General features: G+C 34.1%; 1 protein-coding gene across 24 annotated transcripts in view; it reads left to right on the plus strand.

Moving 5' to 3' along the window:
• LOC145943082 (uncharacterized) overlaps nucleotides 1–17,669 on the plus strand; it is a 43,105-nt gene extending 25,436 nt beyond the window's left edge. For 13 of the 24 annotated variants that reach the window (XM_083050386.1, XM_083050398.1, XM_083050381.1 and 10 more), the window contains 13 exons: nucleotides 433–621; nucleotides 712–1,219; nucleotides 1,296–1,529; nucleotides 1,618–1,914; nucleotides 2,111–2,245; nucleotides 2,659–3,404; nucleotides 3,593–3,791; nucleotides 4,310–4,618; nucleotides 5,512–5,548; nucleotides 6,656–6,798; nucleotides 11,591–12,025; nucleotides 12,271–12,744; nucleotides 12,834–17,669. In XM_083050386.1, the coding sequence (XP_082906512.1) occupies nucleotides 433–621; nucleotides 712–1,219; nucleotides 1,296–1,529; nucleotides 1,618–1,914; nucleotides 2,111–2,245; nucleotides 2,659–3,404; nucleotides 3,593–3,791; nucleotides 4,310–4,618; nucleotides 5,512–5,548; nucleotides 6,656–6,798; nucleotides 11,591–12,025; nucleotides 12,271–12,744; nucleotides 12,834–12,905 (3,778 nt within the window). In that variant the 3' untranslated portion in view covers nucleotides 12,906–17,669. Of the gene's footprint in view, nucleotides 1–432; nucleotides 622–711; nucleotides 1,220–1,295; nucleotides 1,530–1,617; nucleotides 1,915–2,110; nucleotides 2,246–2,658; nucleotides 3,405–3,592; nucleotides 3,792–4,309; nucleotides 4,619–5,511; nucleotides 5,549–6,655; nucleotides 6,799–10,529; nucleotides 11,463–11,590; nucleotides 12,026–12,270; nucleotides 12,745–12,833 lie in introns of those variants that run through there. The other 11 variants (XR_014426477.1, XM_083050383.1, XM_083050387.1 and 8 more) reach the window with 11 other exon arrangements.
• Nucleotides 17,670–17,936: the final 267 nt, after the last annotated feature.

Below are 17,936 nucleotides of genomic sequence, written 5' to 3' on the forward strand. Positions count from 1 at the left end.
AAATGTGATACTTTGTGTAAACATTGCGTACTTTCGTCAAGAATTTTTCATCAAGATTTACAACTCGCGGAGATTTATAACTTTGTCGCAAAGTTGTGATTTATCCGATCGATATCGATATGAATGAATTTATGCAACATATTTTTATAAAGTGTATATATAATCGCGAAGGTGACATTAGAGATAATCTTTGGGATGCGCTGAATTTGAAAAGTTCGATCTTTATATCTGTCTTGTGTTTATTTTCAAAATAAATGACACTTGTAAGTTATTACACTTGCATATGAATATTGCAAAGTAACATATGTATTAAGTTCACGTAAGATAAGATGTTTAAAAAGTAGGGTAAAATTCGCTATTGTTCTATAGAATCTCAGAAACATTATTGCAAACATATGTATATATATAATAACTTTTATATTGTCCCCACAGAATTATAGAAATTGCTGGTGGTCGAGAAGTATTCTCACAAAGCCGAGGAAAGGTAGCAGCTAGAAAATCAAGATTTCTGGCTGCGTCAAATTCTATAAATAACGAGGACATTCAAACTGATAATAAGTTGTCTGTTAAGAAGAATAACAAGTCCCCTAGCACACAGACCATATGGGAATTACGAAGCCGGTAATTAAATTTCTTTTGATAAAGCAGCCTCAAGTTTTCTTATAATACTCTGTATAATGGATTGTCGCTAATCATTATGATGATTTTCAGATGCGGTGAAACCAGGAAGCAACGTGCAAATCGAGAAGTGACAGAGACTGTGTTTGCCTCTGAGGTACACTCTGTGCGACGCAACCCCACAAAATCCATTCTGGATTATGACTCACCTAAGAGCATCCGTAGCAATCGCATAATTAATTATGATTCAATTCTGAATAGCAATAATGTAGAATATACCATACCAAAAAGTATTACCGACCTGGACTATGGATTACCAAAGAGTTGCATAGATTATCAATCAAATCACAATACACCTGCGAGAAGTATGGCAATTGTCAGTGACGGTGAAGTTGTGGTTTTCGACGATATCGATGACAACTGGCAGGGGCTACGATTAGATTTGGCGAGCAATACGAACCAAATTACAGGAACGAGTGTCGACTTGGAAACGGACGATTCTCAAAGAGGTCGTATTGCTCCGGAACCACCGAGCTCCAGTGTTGGAAGTACTCCTAGTCCTACGACAGCATATCACCGCAATACTTCAGAATTTTTCAAAGTAATAATGTGCGATAAATGTACATATATAATAATGCATTATTAAAGGATTTTTACAAATCTTTCGCGTTTTACAGGTTGTTACACCGGCGAGCGATTGCGAGGTAGATTCCCCATCTCCAGAACGTAATCATAAAGTTGCGAGGGTCATTGGTGAATTACCAATAGCTCAGTATTCTGGCAGTCCGAGGCGTTATGGAGTTCGCGAAAATACTCAGCTTCCTAGCTTATTATCGTCGCCTTCAATGTATATGACACCAAGGCCTGGTTTTCCGCAAAGAGTATTACCAACAACGCCAAATCATAATGAGGTAAAAGATATACGTCGTGCGCGGAATATTATATATAAAATTGACTGGGCAGTGTTAATATTTTGTCGATTTTCTTACATGTTTTAAGAAGGAAGATACTTCTGGAGAAATTGTTATAGACAAGACTGTGATAGAAAATACTAGCATCGAAGATCAGCCCGTCGATCCTTCAACTCCATCACCAAAGGCGGAAGAGGAAGAAGAGGATTCTTTAAAGCCGTCGACTTTGCCTGCTGATAATATAAGCAGTCTCGTCTCGCCAGGAGGTAGTACCTTCGACTATCTGTACGAATTTTCCGAAACGCGGAAAGTATTAGAAGAATTCTTCAAATGCCCGGCGCCGACGAAAGAAAAGGAGAACAATATAGAATCTTTTCCTTTTCAAGTAAGTCTTTGCTGAAACAAAAGTTTACAGATATTTACTTATAAATATTACGTTTCTCTGTCAAGAAGATAACTGGAAAAAGTATAATAATATAATTATTTCTCAGTCATTTCTATTAAATAATTTATATTAATAAATAATGTATATTAATTTATAAATTATTAATAATTGAAAATTATTTTCTGTCGCACACAAGGATCTTGATTATGAATTACGAAGGCAAGGAGGAAGTGCATACGTTGGTCAGCGATTAGCTAGTGGTCCACCAGTATCGGAGGAGGTTATGGTACATGAATCTCCTAAGAAGCAACGAGCGGAATTTCCTCAAAATGTAAGTATAAAAATATATAAAGTGAGAAATATTACCTTAAGGATTGCTTTTTTCCTTTTCTCAAACTTTATTAATCTTTCTCTCGTGTCATGTTAAAATTTTACATCAAATGAATAATATTTATTTATATATTAGAAACTTGTGCAATAAACAATAAGTATAAATGCAAACAGTATTGTTAGTCAGTTAGTCAGTTTTAAAATACCAACAGATGCTCCAGTGTTTGAAAATTGTTTCTTCCAGTAGTTGGATTCTAAATATAAATTTGTATTTATATATAGGCACATAGTTCTTATATATTACACACATGTAGTCGCTTGTGAGAGAAGCTTTACTATATTTGAAATGCGAACCACGACGCTACAGAATAAACACATTCAGCTGAGTTTTTTCTTTGCTTTTCTTTTTTTTAGGCAGGTGAACACGAAAACAATTTTCTAGATCTCTCGGTTGGTACCGGTAGCAGTGAGGATCTCGGAGAGACCGAGGTCGGTTTGCAAGTAGGACACTCGCGTAATTTCACGCTGAGTCCCGAGACAACAGATTGCGACAGCAATTGTGGAGACTTGGACAGCGAGGTGTCCCTCATGATGATGGATAACGAATTGATGCCGGCAAGTGGCCTTCTCGGATCGGTCGGCGATTTGGGGAATAATTCGGATTCCTTGAGAATATACACTAGCATGCCGGTATTGGAAGATGGTCTATCTAGCGGACACGCGAGCGACACCGACAACAACAATCCTACTGTAATGCTTATGAAGCGGCAGATAAATGAAATAGAAAAGGAGATTATCCAGAGAACGCGTAACGACATGTTAGGCACGAACGAGAACGATTCCGGGGACGTTGGTCTGAATGTAACAAAGGATATTTTACACACGTTGAAGACCACGTCGTCCCCCGATCTGTTTATCGCCAAGAAGGAGAATTCGTACGACACGAACGAATTGCAGCTCGACGGATTGGATCCACTAGGCACCCCGCCGCCGCCGGCGCCTCAAGGACGGCAAAGTGTAAACTTGGAGGTGAACTGCGGCGAGGTGGAAGCGGCTATCAAGGACATCAGGATGGCGCTGCAAAGGACTAAAACTCTCCCTGTGAAATCTCCGTCCGAAGAGCCACCGGAACCGAGCGTCAGTCCGATATGGATACCAAGGTATCTTACGTTTCGTTTTATGCGGATAAGGGTATTCCAATTGCGTTGTCCAATATTTCTATCCGATATTTCGCTTCGGTTACTCTTGCTTGCTAAAACGTTCCTCCCTTTTACGACGCTAAGCACGTACGTTTGGGATACCCTTTGGGATATCTCATTGTTTTGCGCGTTAAACGCATCTAACTAAGATGCAGTATAATGGACGGCAGGCGCAGAATCTGCAATCTGGAAAACAATAGCGAGGAATCCGACGCGCGTCGCATAGGCGACGAAGCTGATGTGGAGATCGAGGAGTGTCCGGACGAGGAGGAGGCGGATACCGATCTTGAAACAGATCGACTACTCGGACAACAGAGGACGGACGATCAAGGATTTTATGATGATAAGGTAAGCACGTAATATTCGATTATGCGCAATCTTATTTTATCGCTTTTATTAATCATTGTTATATTAATGGATTTAGTTTTCTAATGTTTAAGTGGTCTAATGCAAATCAAAAAATGAGATACTTAACAATATATCAAATTTTTTCTGTTAAAAATATATTTTTAATATATATTATACATAATATATTTCATTGTCAATAAATTATTTTTTTTTTGTAAAAAAAATATCTAATTGATTAAATAAATTTATACGATGTTAAACAGCATCTTTGATCATTTTTTGATTCGCCAGACTTGTATAATTCCTTAATTAAACAACGAAATTATAACGCACACTTGTAACAACATATATTATGCGTACACTGTAACTTCTCCTACTAGGCAATGTCGAGGCGGTGGCGGTGCGTTTAAATTTAGGGGATAAAAAAGGCATACGCATTAACACACGCATTTGCTGTATATTCCGCGCGATTTAATTTGGTATCGGTGTTCAATTAATATCGTCTTGGTGTTACACAGGGGTGGAGGAAGCCTAAGACTAGGACAATGTTACCGCCAATGAATGCGAAAGTCGCTACACCAAAGCAAACCCCTCCCAAAACCTTGAGTGTCGCCCCGATAGAAACGCTAGCGCCTTCCGAGCCCGTACCCTCGACGTCTACCTCGATCTCCCCACCTCCCGTAGTATCCGTTATACAATCGTCGTCTTCTAACGAGTGCGAAGTAGCCACTCCCGCGCAACCCACGTCGAGTCCGCAGAAGACCCCAGTCAAAAACTCCCCCTCATCCCCTCAGAGCCTCAAGGAATCCAACAACAAGGTGAAAAAGGTGCCCTTTCAAATGCTACCACGGAATATTTGTTCTTACTTAGAGGCTGTAGATATCTCTCTCTAGGCGTTCTTTGTAATGAAATGTTGGTGCATGACAGTGTGCTATCTTTCTGTTGCTAAATGAGATACACACTAATCAGCTTAAATATCATTTATGCCACATATCAATTTCTCTTAAATACATTTTCAATATGATAGTGCGTAGATACGATTGATAATAATTACTAAAATATTATACAGTTATAAATGATGATATATAGTTGATATACACATTTTAGCAAAGATAATGTTTTATGCAACAATAAATAAATTAAATATATTTAATAATACTTGATATAATACTTGAAATAATTGATAAAAATGTTTAAGCTGATTTTGTTTCAAAAGAGAGGGTATTCTTTTTGTTATCCAATTGCTTTACCTTTTCTTCACAGCTTCCGCTTATTACGCTTCTTTTAATTTATAACAGAAATAGCCTCAATCCTGTGTTTATAGAAATAGCGCATATTGGATAATTCTGTCTTGACAAATAATGCAATAATAATGAAACACTTTACATAATTCTTTCCTGTGCTTTGTGGAACAAAGTAATTCTTATAATTGATTTACAAATGAAAAGAAATCTAAATTTAATATGTAGTGGTCAGTTTACTACTCGTATTATTAATATTATTACTATATCGCTGCTACAATTTTATAGTAATATTTAATTTATAATAAATAAGAACATGTTAATATTTATTGGCTTTTTTATATGAAAGTTATTGCATGGTTAGCATATATATACATATATTCTATTGCTTAAATGATTCCATATATTATATATCTACGAAAATTATCACTATATCTGTGAAAATCTTATGTCTGCATTATGTCTATTTTATTTTTCAGGATAAGGAAGGAAAAAAGAAGAGCAGAAATAAGGAAGGTACTATCACACATTCTTGTCAATTCTTTTCCCGATACTTTATAACGATTTTTCAATTACTATGAATATTAATAATTATGCTATACTAATATAATATTTCTTTTCTACTGCTTGCATGGTGTATAAATTCGGCATCTTCTTCTAACCACTCTTATGGTAGGTACTCTCTTTTTACATCTGTATATATGTATTTTGTAACAAAAAAATTAAAATATTATTTTTTAATTATTACTATTAATAAACTTTTTTTATTTGATTTATAATTAATATTATTAACTTTTGTATGCGTTATATTACACTCTGTTATTCTAATTTCAAGGTCTATCTATTCATATCTAATATTCCGTAAACGTGATACATGTTTGATCAGACTGTCTTTATGTGCCTAAGTATTATCTGTAAATCTCGCTCGAAAACTTGAAAAGTCTTTCTCTGTTCAGATAACATAGTTATATTACTCTGTGTTTCTTGATAAGCTTGGCAACTGTATTGATAAGCATATTCGAGAGTCTCATTACCAAGGATTCAAAAGTTATGATCTTTTTTGCACTTGCCCTCTTCTCACCTAAAGTGCCTTAGGTGGGGAAGGCTGGTGAGGAAATAGATAATTTCAAACTTTGCTCGCATAAGTGTTCATTATCTTTTACAGAACGTAATGTTCTATAAATATCAAGTACATTTCGAGTGTATATTTGCCACGCTTGCAATACAATCGTACAAGAAATTCATTTTTCAGTTAGACACGATATGTGATTTCTCTCTAAATAATATAATAAAAGTGCATATTAAATTAATAAAATAAGAGAGTATGAATATAGTGAATATGATAAAAGTGGGAAACATGAAGTTTACTTTCGCCAAGATACCATGATCGGGAGATTATAAAATATGAAACTTTATAATTTCATGCGTTATAGAGCATGAAAATCCTAATATTAACTGAAGGTTCGAACGCACAAGGATCAAAGACTCTGATATTGGATACCGTATCCATGTCCCCTGTTAAACTGCCTCAATGTTCTTCCCAGCACTTAATCACCTTCGGCACATTGAATCGCGAGAGAAATGGGAAAAATACTAAATGGTACGTGTCTGTGGCGCTTTCAGATTTATTGGACGATCCGTCAGTATTGATCGAGGGTGTCCTGTTCCGCGCGAGATATTTGGGATCCACGCAATTGGTATGCGAGGGTCAACCGACCAAGTCGACTCGAATGTGTCAAGCGGAGGAAGCAGTTTCCAGGATAAAGGTACATACGCGTAAACATATTCTTACAACGCATTCTTTTCTATTTTTTTTTATTCGTCACATTTCTCAAGCGTTTCTCCCCTTGTGCTATTATACAGGATATCCTATATTGATATAGGGTAGAAATCGACGCTACCTTATTCCTTGTAAGAAAAATTAGCTGTTTCCTTTGACAAATTTTCCAGAAACGTATCATTTTTAAGATATTTTATTTATTAATATATCGACATTTGAAAAATATGTTTTATTAAAAAATATATAAATATTATAGACTTAGATTTTATAGAATTATAAAAACTTTTGCACAAAGAATTCTTTATATACAAAAAATCAAGAAACAGTAAATGCACTGAACTGGCATATTGAAAAATGGGTCCCGTAAATCAATTTCGAAAATTGTGTCAAAGGAAAAAGATGTCTACATTTTACAAGGACTCTATATATGATATCCTGTATAGCTCGCATTTGCGAGAGATGTGTGTATATATATCTATGATTATATACAGATATGTGTATATAATGGCACAACATACTCGTATGCAAATAGAATATGTATATGAGAACACTTGTTTCTCTCCTATAAAAAGATATGCGAAACGTTGAAAAAATGAAACAATGATCGTCGAGCATATACACAGTATGAATTATTAATTGTGATGTATAAATCACTTAAAAGTTATACGTATATTATTTTCCTAGAATGTTTGTTCTAAAGAGCAGAATAACTACTAATTAAGTAAGCATCGAGCGATATATCTGATAGATAATGCATCCACGTCTAGTAAATGATATGTTGTGTTTTTGTTTAGATCAGTAGCATTAAGTTTGAAAGATGCATTATACATATAGTCTCGATACAAATGAGTTAGAATATTTGTACAATGATTAGAAATGTTTCGATTGTTAATTTTTCGACGTCTGTCAAAACAAAAGTCTCATGCATTAGAAAATCTTTTATAGATAAAAAATCGTAAAATCGTTTCTACGGGAACTATTAAAATTAAACTACGAATAATAATAATAATAATAATAACAATGATAAAATTAGCAGCATGCTCTGAATGCTTTATACTATTTTAATTTGCTACTTAATTTGTAGTAACCAACAGTGCAATATATTCTCATCTGCAGTATAATATGTATTTCAGTGCAATATTTATGTATTAAGATTTTTTTAACTTTTTGAGGACTTTCAATCGCAAATTTTCTTGATTCGCGAATTGAAAAATTATATAGCTATAGAAAATATTATGATAATTATGTTTTAAGGAATTTATACGCGCATCAAACATCTAATGTTTATCTTCGCCAAGTATTTCAGTTTCTATTTTACTTTGAGATCCTTAATTTACCTCAAATGGTTAAAATACTGGAATCTTATAAGTGATTAGATAAACCTGAGAGTTTTCTGTAGGAAAGAGTACACACTGTCCGTTAAGTCGCGTCGTTTGTCAACTTCAATTTCGTAGACGAGAAAGATGTATATACGTCTTAGATAGTTGTCGAGATACTCTCCTTAGAAGATACAGATAGTGTTTGTATAATACCTATTGCATTTCCGTTTTCCGTTATTGCATATTTTTACTGATAATAACTCTGCGTTATATCGTTTTTTAATTACACTTGTTAGTCTCTATGATTTATATAATTTGTGAGTGAACAATCTTCCAAGGAAACTGTCAGTATTAGCGAGCGAAACAGTAAATTCTTTCCTCCTACTCTTAGGTTCTGCTCATAAGCAATCAAATGTCAGCATTTAGATATATACATATATACTATACACAAGATTATATGTTACTTTTCCTTGTGTTAACACAATATACGATTTTTTTTTATTTTTATGCGATGATCGACGAGAAGCTGCCATCGTTCTTAGAGCTTCTCCTTTTAGAAGAATCTGAATGCTGATTTCGACTATCTGATACAATTAATCTAAATATAATTGTGAACTGGCCGTTGTGCAAAAAGGCCTGAATGTTTCAGTGTAGCGCCCCCCTTCCTCACATCACCACCAACACCACCACCACCACCACCTGACCACCGAACACTGTCATCTTCTCAGTGTAACTTTGATGTGATTTCTGTGTATCTGTCAATCTTTCTCTCTCTTTTTGCGAATATAAATATATATACATATATATATTTATATATCTGCTATTCGCTTGCTATATCCGCTCCTGTAGATTCTTGATCGATATATTTCATGCACCAGAAGTCCGTAATTCGCGAAATATATTGGTCTACTCAATAACTACATATATTTATGTATTTTACCTTCAGATTCAAGATAAATTGCTGTAAAGAGGATTGTCAATCAGTAAAGAGGAAGGCAATTGGGAATGTGAAAATCAGATCTAGGTGCAAAATATAACACGCAGAGTTTGAGCAAATTTCTATTGGAAAAGAAGATAGTGAACTCCGAATTTGTGAAAAGACACGATGTACGATAACGCACCGATACCATGTTTTTTTAGTATGACAGTATCCTGTAAGATTAGTCGCGCAATCTTCATGTACATTCGTTCGCTTAATCAGATTTTACAAGATTGTAGATGATTAAAGATTTTTCTATGATATCTGTTATCGTAGCATAATAATAAGATCTTACATAGTTGAGTAGACCAGAATTGGATTGGAAATGTTCTTTTAATTTCTATGGTTGTAAGAATATTTTAGTTACACGCTAAGCAAGATTAATTAAGATGTTCGAAAATGATGTCTTTATAATTGAGCACGCTCGCGCGAAAATAATTTCTACCTCTTTTGAAATGTCTGAGTGATTATGAGAGCAGAAATTGTGACGTCAATCAATTCTTTTAATAGTATATGCATGATAATTTATTATTACTTTATTTATTATCAATTGCAAGCCTGTTAAGCTGTGCTCCATTATATATAATAATAAGGGAATATGCGAGGCTTAAGAAGTTTAACTCTCGATGATTAATATTACTCATATTTCGATAAAGCTTTCTAAAATAAGCCATATTATTAGCTTATGCTACTTAATACCTTTCAATAGCACCGGCAAAGGAACTTTTCTTATGCTTGCATCTAGATCTCTGCATTCGCTTCTAAAAAGGCTTAATTTTTTAAATCGAAATTAAAAATTGCCGCCGAAAATGATTCTATATTTTTATCTCGATTGCTTATCCTTCTTGATTTTTCGGTATAATCAGTGCTAATTTAAAAAACTGGATTTTTTGCGATAAGCCCAGACTTCGAGTTCTGAATTGTTAGATAAACACCTGAAAATTCTTCTAACTAATTATATGTATATATAAGCGCTCGTTTATACATTTTATTTAATTGCAATTGCCGCAATATGTTCGTCGACTTTATCGTTTACCTGTAACATACGCTTGCACGTTGCACAGCTTCTAGCTACCGTGATGATACGCTTGTTCGAAGGCAAGATGAATGTATAAATGATGAATGAAGGTCGCAAAAGTATATATATGTACACGCCACCGAGCTCTGCTGCATTTATATGTATATGTGAATGACTTGACTCGATATATACAGATAGAGGACACAGAAGCATGAGTCACTGTGCATATGAGAGAAGTAAAGAAAAAAAAACAAAAAAAAAAGACAAGCCGTAACATTAGCAACTCGAGAACTCATGAACATATTGGGCTTTTTGCCTCTCGTTTCTGTCGGTGGTGCGTGGCAAGGTGTGACTAGCAGAGCCTTTGTTTGTTTGTTTGTTTGGCGCGTACATAACGGAAGGATGATGGGCCGATGCAGGCAACGCTCTTAAACTATGGGGGGCAGCATGGGTATGGTCGCTGCAGCATTGCCTCGCAAGGAAGCCTAGAGGAGGACGAGTGCGACTCGAGCGAAGAACTTATAGGAAGCGCTTCTGGTGGGGGCCAGTCCGAGTCGCACGCGCTTGGGCCGGCGAACCACCAGCCGAAACTGGCCCCGATCAGTAGTGGCTGCTTGGGGCCCACGACCGTTTTCAGACTACAATTTCTTGGGTCGGTGGAGGTGGAAGAGGAAGGGGGACGTAAACGGCGTAAGCGCCTTAAGAACCACATGGTGGAGGAGGCTGTGACAAAGATAAAGGTCCGCCCTCATTGCCCTTCATGTCCCAAGACAATCATCCCCCCAGCTCGTAAATGTCTGCGACCGATTGTCCTTTGATTCTTGAAAGAACAGTCGTTCGACGACTATCTCCCCTTACTCACGTTTTAGCCCCCTATTGATTTGGAATCCGATCATTGCGCATCAAGTTTTCAGCTTGATTTGAATTTTATTTTACTCTCGACCAAGAGATTCGCAACAATTTCTTCCCATAATTGCACCTTTCAGTTACTTGAGACTCACGTTACCGTATTACACAATGCACATGTTCTTTATAAATCATATAGCGAAAAAAAAATCTCTTGCAAGTTAGATGTTGCGTCAAAGTTAGGGGAGTTGTATGATCGTTTACCTCTATTTTTCTCTCTTTCTCTCTCTCTCAAACTCTCAGGTTTGTGATAGCGTCGTTAATGATTATGCTTATACGGTTCACACTATAATGCACTATTTACTTTATTAGTAATAAGCGCGCTGCGTGTATGTGTTTAATCTGTTACATAATGTATTGTACTCGAACAATTTATAATTATTTACTCTCTACTCTGTTACACATGCTGCTTCCTTTCGATAGGCATTGGTACGTATATTTGCGTGTGAAAAAAAAAAAAAATATATATATATATATATATATGATAGATACGATATAAATATATATTATTATTTAAGATATTTCTGAAAATAACGTTGTGATATATATTTTTCAGGCACCAGACGGTGACACTCAGCCAAGTACGGAAGTAGATCTCTTCATATCGACGGAAAAGATTATGGTTCTCAATACTGATCTGAAAGAGATCATGATGGATCACGCGTTGCGCACTATTTCGTACATCGCCGATATCGGTGATCTAGTAGTGCTAATGGCGCGACGACGCTTTGTGCCGCACGAAATGGAAGAAGTACCGAAAATTAATCGTACTCCGAAGATGATCTGTCACGTTTTCGAAAGTGAGGAAGCTCAATTTATAGCACAAAGTATCGGACAAGCGTTCCAAGTAGCTTACATGGAGTTCCTAAAGGCGAACGGGATAGAAGACCATAGTTTCGTCAAAGAAATGGATTACCAAGAAGTGCTCAATTCGCAAGAGATATTCGGCGACGAGTTGCAAATGTTTGCAAAGAAAGAGATGCAGAAAGAGGTAATTTTTCAAAAATTCTTTCGCTCTTTTACATCTCTTAACGACTTAAAATCAAGGATGCTTTTTTTTATCATTTTTGTTCAATCCTATTCGAAATTATTAATAAATGTTGATTCTTTATTAATCGCAAAAAATTAAATGAATTTAATATAGAATTACGAACGTTGGTTTTAGATTATTGTGATGTGTATCGATTTAAACAAAATTGTCTATAATTATGACGAAATATTATTTTCCGCTTTCAGGTAGTGGTGCCGAAAGCGAAGGGAGAGATCCTCGGTGTTGTAATCGTTGAATCTGGATGGGGCTCGATGCTGCCAACCGTAGTCATAGCAAATCTGGCGCCGGCCGGTGCCGCCGCACGTTGCGGACAGCTTAACATTGGCGATCAGATAATAGCGATTAACGGTGTGTCATTGGTCGGCTTGCCTCTGTCCACGTGTCAGACTTACATAAAGAACTCGAAGAATCAGACAGTCGTCAAGCTGACCGTCGTACCGTGTGCGCCGGTCGTCGAAGTGAAAATCAAGAGACCTGACACAAAGTATCAGTTAGGATTTAGTGTACAGAACGGAGTGATATGTAGTCTATTGAGAGGCGGCATCGCCGAACGGGGTGGAGTTCGGGTCGGTCATAGGATAATTGAGATCAATAATCAGAGTGTTGTCGCTGTACCGCATGAAAAGATTGTTAATCTTCTGGCTACATCAGTGGGAGAGGTAGGTAGAAGACGGCTGAGTGTTGTATGCTTTTTTATTTGACGAAAAGAAGGATTATCAGGAATCGAAGTATTTTCTTCTTTTTCTAGATTTTGATGAAAACGATGCCCACGTCGATGTTTAGACTATTAACCGGCCAGGAGTCTCCGGTGTACATATAAAAGCGTTCAGTTGCCTGGCTGATGCGTAGTGAACAGACAATACATCCGCCATCCACTACCGTACACTATTCGCTCTACTATATCTTTACTGTACAGATTATTCTACGCAAGTCTATGCTTTGTGTTTCGATTCTTATTGGGACAATTCGATACATTCACCAGCTCCTGCTTAGTAAACAAGATTACATAGGTACGTCGCAGAAATGTTATTAAATATTTACTCAAGCATAATTTATATGATTATCGTAAGATATATATATATATATATATATATATATATATATATATAGTATTAATTAATGAGATTCTCTATAACATAAATATGTTGTCTTGAAATTTAACGGCAGAGATATCTTTTTTAATATTTCTTTCATAATATCAGAGTTTATTACTTGTCTGAATATTATATCAAAGTTACGACACAAAATTGTCATAATTCTGATTTGTTAACACAATCGAATAAGATGATAGAAAGATATATTTTTCTTTTAAATTTTTAGTATATAACACTCTGTGTTACAGAGAATCGCATTATTCGCGCCAAGGAAGATGATGCAAACCATGCAGTTGCACATGATTATAAATAGCACAAAGCTCTTTACTGACAGCTGGAGCAGGGCTGGAATTGTATATTACGTAGTTTAATGACATAGTAATATTTATAAAAGGGATCTCCCTCTCTATCTCTCGTGTGGGAGATACTTTAAGAGCTGAAGCGTTTATTTAATCTTTTTTATCTTTAAAAGGCCGGCGAATACTTGCGGCTTGGTGCCCAATGGTGTTAATTAATTTATACTAAAATTACTATCTATTGTAGTAAACTTGGGATGCGTAATCTCGTGATAAATAATGCTATAGTAATTATATAGAAGAGCGCAGTAAACAAGATTTTTTTTTAACAAGTAATTCGTTTTACAAGATTATCAAGATAATTTTTCGCAAAGATAAATGACACTTGTTACATTACATAAAAAAGAGAAAAAGATGATCCACCAAGTGGATCTTGTATGCCTACATATTGCTTAATCAACGCTATCCTATAATACTCGATTGTAATGAAAGTGAAACTATAATGTAGCACATTCACTGCATTGATATTATTTTTCGATATTTGAAAATCTTTCGATTCGTATAATAATCCTCAAAATTGATTGCCGTCCACGAAAAACTGGACAAATTAAAAAAAAAACTTAAGTTTGATTTGCTTCGAATATTGTTGTAAATGTAAAATTTCTTAACGAACATATAATTACATTATGTTACACATTTCTAGAAAAAAATACATGACTCGTTCTTTTCTTTCTCGCAAATGTAATAAACGACAAGCTTGCAAAAAATTAAATGGTCTCGTAAGTTGCATCGATCATTTGCTTCTTCGAGTATACGTTGATAAATATTGAGAAATGGCTGTGTATTTAAGAATCTAGAATCTTTTATAGATATAAGGATTTCACTCGATTTAGGCACTTTAGAATAGGGATTTCTAAACTTTTGAATCTTGCATTTCCTCCTTCCTTCCTCTTGTTCGCTCTCTCTCTCTATCTATCTCTCTTTTGATATTTTAAAAACTTTTATATTCTAATCTCTCACTCGCTTCAATAAAAACTCGACATTTTCATTGAAGTTTTCATTTAAAGTTTGCTTTTTGAAATTATGACAATTTTTTTCTTTTTATATCCTATTAGATATCTTTACATCTTTCGAAATTTTTTCACGTCAGCACGTTCCAATTTGAGAAATAATTTCAATCTTATTTTGTAGATTGCTGGGAAAAATTGATAAAAAAACAATCAAACGAATATCATCACTAATAAATCTTCAACTATCGATACTGTATAATTCAAAATTTTGCAGAATAAAATTTCTTTCAATTCACTCATTTTTCGCAGAAGTCTGCGGAAAGATGCAATTCGCAAAGATAGTTGTAGTAATAATTAAAAAAAACTATTTAGATATTTAGATATTTATAGACTTGCATCTTATTCATATCAGCTTGCAGTAAGTCTTCACTTCAACATGTATAATACATGTAAAATATGTAAATTGTTATTCAATTTAATATGGCTTTTCTCATTGCATAGGCATACAAAGTGAATTCTAGCTCTACTCCCGATTTATAACTATGTCAATGGAAAATTTCTTCTAAAATATACAGACTGATGACTTCTATGTGTAATCCAATAAGATATAATTATCGAATCCAGGAACGCAACTCTCGCCAGAGTCGTACTGCTAGAAAGAAAACGTGTTCTCTTCTATATAAATACTATATGTCACAATAATCTAAGTTTTATCTATTTTTGCTGAAGACTTCTCACCTTCGAGCTATTTTGCTTCAAATATCAAGAAGTATGCGATGATACAAATTTTGAAAGATTCCTGATGTCTGATAAAATTTCAATGCCAAAGTACATTAAGTAGTAAGGCGAGACAGGGGATAAGCAAAGTATGCGTAATTTTCAAGAAAAAGTATTCAAATTTTATTTGTTAATGTGTGAGTGAGTGTGTGTATGTATGAATGTGTGTATATGTGCGACTACCTGAAAATGGCATATTCTGATTTGCAAGAAAATCAAGCTTGTGTATTGTCTTCACTTCTAATATTATTCAGAGTGTTTGAAGAAGAGGGAATTCAGGACTTGATAGTTCAGAGCGGATGCGCAATTATTTGTAAAAAAAATGTCTAATACAGATCGAAAAAAAATTAACTTTTTGGAAACAAGCAGATTATTCATATTAAACTGTATTATAACTTTTTATCAAACCTGTGAAAATTGTTTGCGTTTCTTTTTTTTTTAAGATAGAAACAATTTTTAATTCTGTATAATAATTTTTCGATTCATGTATTGATTAGACATATTTTCATCAGTTTATACCCTCCGAAGCTCTGATTTCTTCTTTATCGTTAAACACACTGTGTAAGTCATGAAATTTATGTGTTCACATAGTGTCATAATATATGTGTATTGTAAAGAAAAGAAAAGCCATACTTGTCTGAATACGACAAAAAATGCTAATTTTCTAATAATAAATTAGTTTTTAAGTTTTATGAAGATTAAGAACATGTCACGAATATTTTTTTCATTATATATATATATATATATATATATATATATATATATATAACAGATGAATTATTTGTATTATCTAAATTTAAGTCAGCTCTTCTATTATACTGATATATCTTGAGAGATGTCTAATTTGCCATGAACGACATTTCGTACGGAACGATTCACTGGAAGGCACACGAATAAAAAAGCATGTATATAAAGTTCTTTTCATTGCTTATATACTTGATATATAAAATATGTAAAAGAGCGAAAGAGAGCAGTTGTACATCGCAGCGCAAATTTGAAGCCTCGAGAGAATAGTTACGTGAGAAATGTCTCGTGAAATATACGTATGTATAAATATATATGGTAATTCTCGATTACTTGATTGAAGAGGATATAGCGAAGCATATTATATACGATATTGCATATCATGGGGAATCGATATATCATTGTGGGCTAGAAGACCTTCATTCTTTATCGGCAAATATTTAAATGAATATGCAGAGTCCTTTATCCTTTGCCGAAAGATCATCAGAATAAATCCTAGAATAAATCATGATCATATATATATATACGTTAGGATAATGAATTTTGGCATAGAAATTTTAACCATATATTCAATGAGCAACAGAGAGATATGATTATAATATATGGGATCAAACACAAGATGTTATATATTGGGTGGCTGAAATTATCTAGTCATTACGCTAAGAATAAGATGAATATATATATATAAATACAGAAAAGTATATATATATATATACATAATAAGTTAATACTCAGCCATCGCAAGCCACCCTGACTGTGTGAATGTGTCTAGCCACATTTTAATAATAACATTCACAACTTGTATACTATCGATCTAGCCATGCATGTTCATTTCTTGTCTGTTTTTAGAAATGAAAATGTAATGTATTATTAAATTGTCACTTTTATTCGTGTTCTAAATTTTACGTCTCTTATTTCGATACTTTAAGGGTATATAAATTATTAAAGTGTGGCTTATATCGGAATATTTATTAAGCATAAAGTCGTATTAGGTTTATTTAATATTATTTCTTGATATTCTCTATTGAATTTTTTTCCTATACAAACTTATTCTTTTCTAGCTTTTCTACAGCTATTGGTGAATTATATGTATGAACGAATGTAAGGAGAGAAGATGTGTAGTTAGTGAACTTGTTCTCTCTTTAAATTTAAATAAGCATACTGTTGTTAAATAAGAAAGTTTCGCCGTGCAATTATTTCCAAGCATTGTACGATATTTGTACGATCACACTCGTTCTTTAACGAAGACATGGCGAATAATGCCTGGTTTATGATATATATATATATATATTTGGTTGATAACAAAGCATGTGTGTTTTATAAATTAAGCCTTATAAAATAATAAATAATGATCGTGCAGAGTTAGTACGAACGACAGATACAAAATTGCCAGTCAGAATCGTTATGAAATAATTGAAACCCAGCCATTCTCTCGTAACAAATAAAAATAATTATATCTTACACACGTATATATATAAATATATATATATAGAGCTTGCGCTGTAGCTTCACCAGTCATGAAACATGCTACAAGATATCATGACTGTCTTTATCAATGTTTGTGAGTGTATAATAAGTTATAAATTATAAGTGAGCTATTGAATGTGTATATGGTATATGCTAGTCCATACTAAGATACAATAAAATGTAATTTTGAATTCAAGTTTAAACGTAGTTATGTGTATATATATCTATTGCTCGGATTTCTCGCACAATATGATATGTGCTCGATGAGAATAACATAGCATTTTCTCCGTTTTTCTTTTCTTCTTAAAGGCTTTATTTCTTCAAAATATTGATCCGCATGACATATGAAGCAGTGAGGTATATATACATTATGAAGCGTTCATAAAAGCAGTCTAAAATTAATCTAAACTATTAATATATCATGAAAAGTAAATAGAAGCACCGATAAAAGTTACTATTTCTT

This window comes from Prenolepis imparis, unplaced genomic scaffold (assembly GCF_030444845.1).
Source record: "Prenolepis imparis isolate NDT839.2.m4 unplaced genomic scaffold, iyPreImpa1.0 SCAF_11, whole genome shotgun sequence".
Taxonomy (NCBI): domain Eukaryota; kingdom Metazoa; phylum Arthropoda; class Insecta; order Hymenoptera; family Formicidae; genus Prenolepis; species Prenolepis imparis.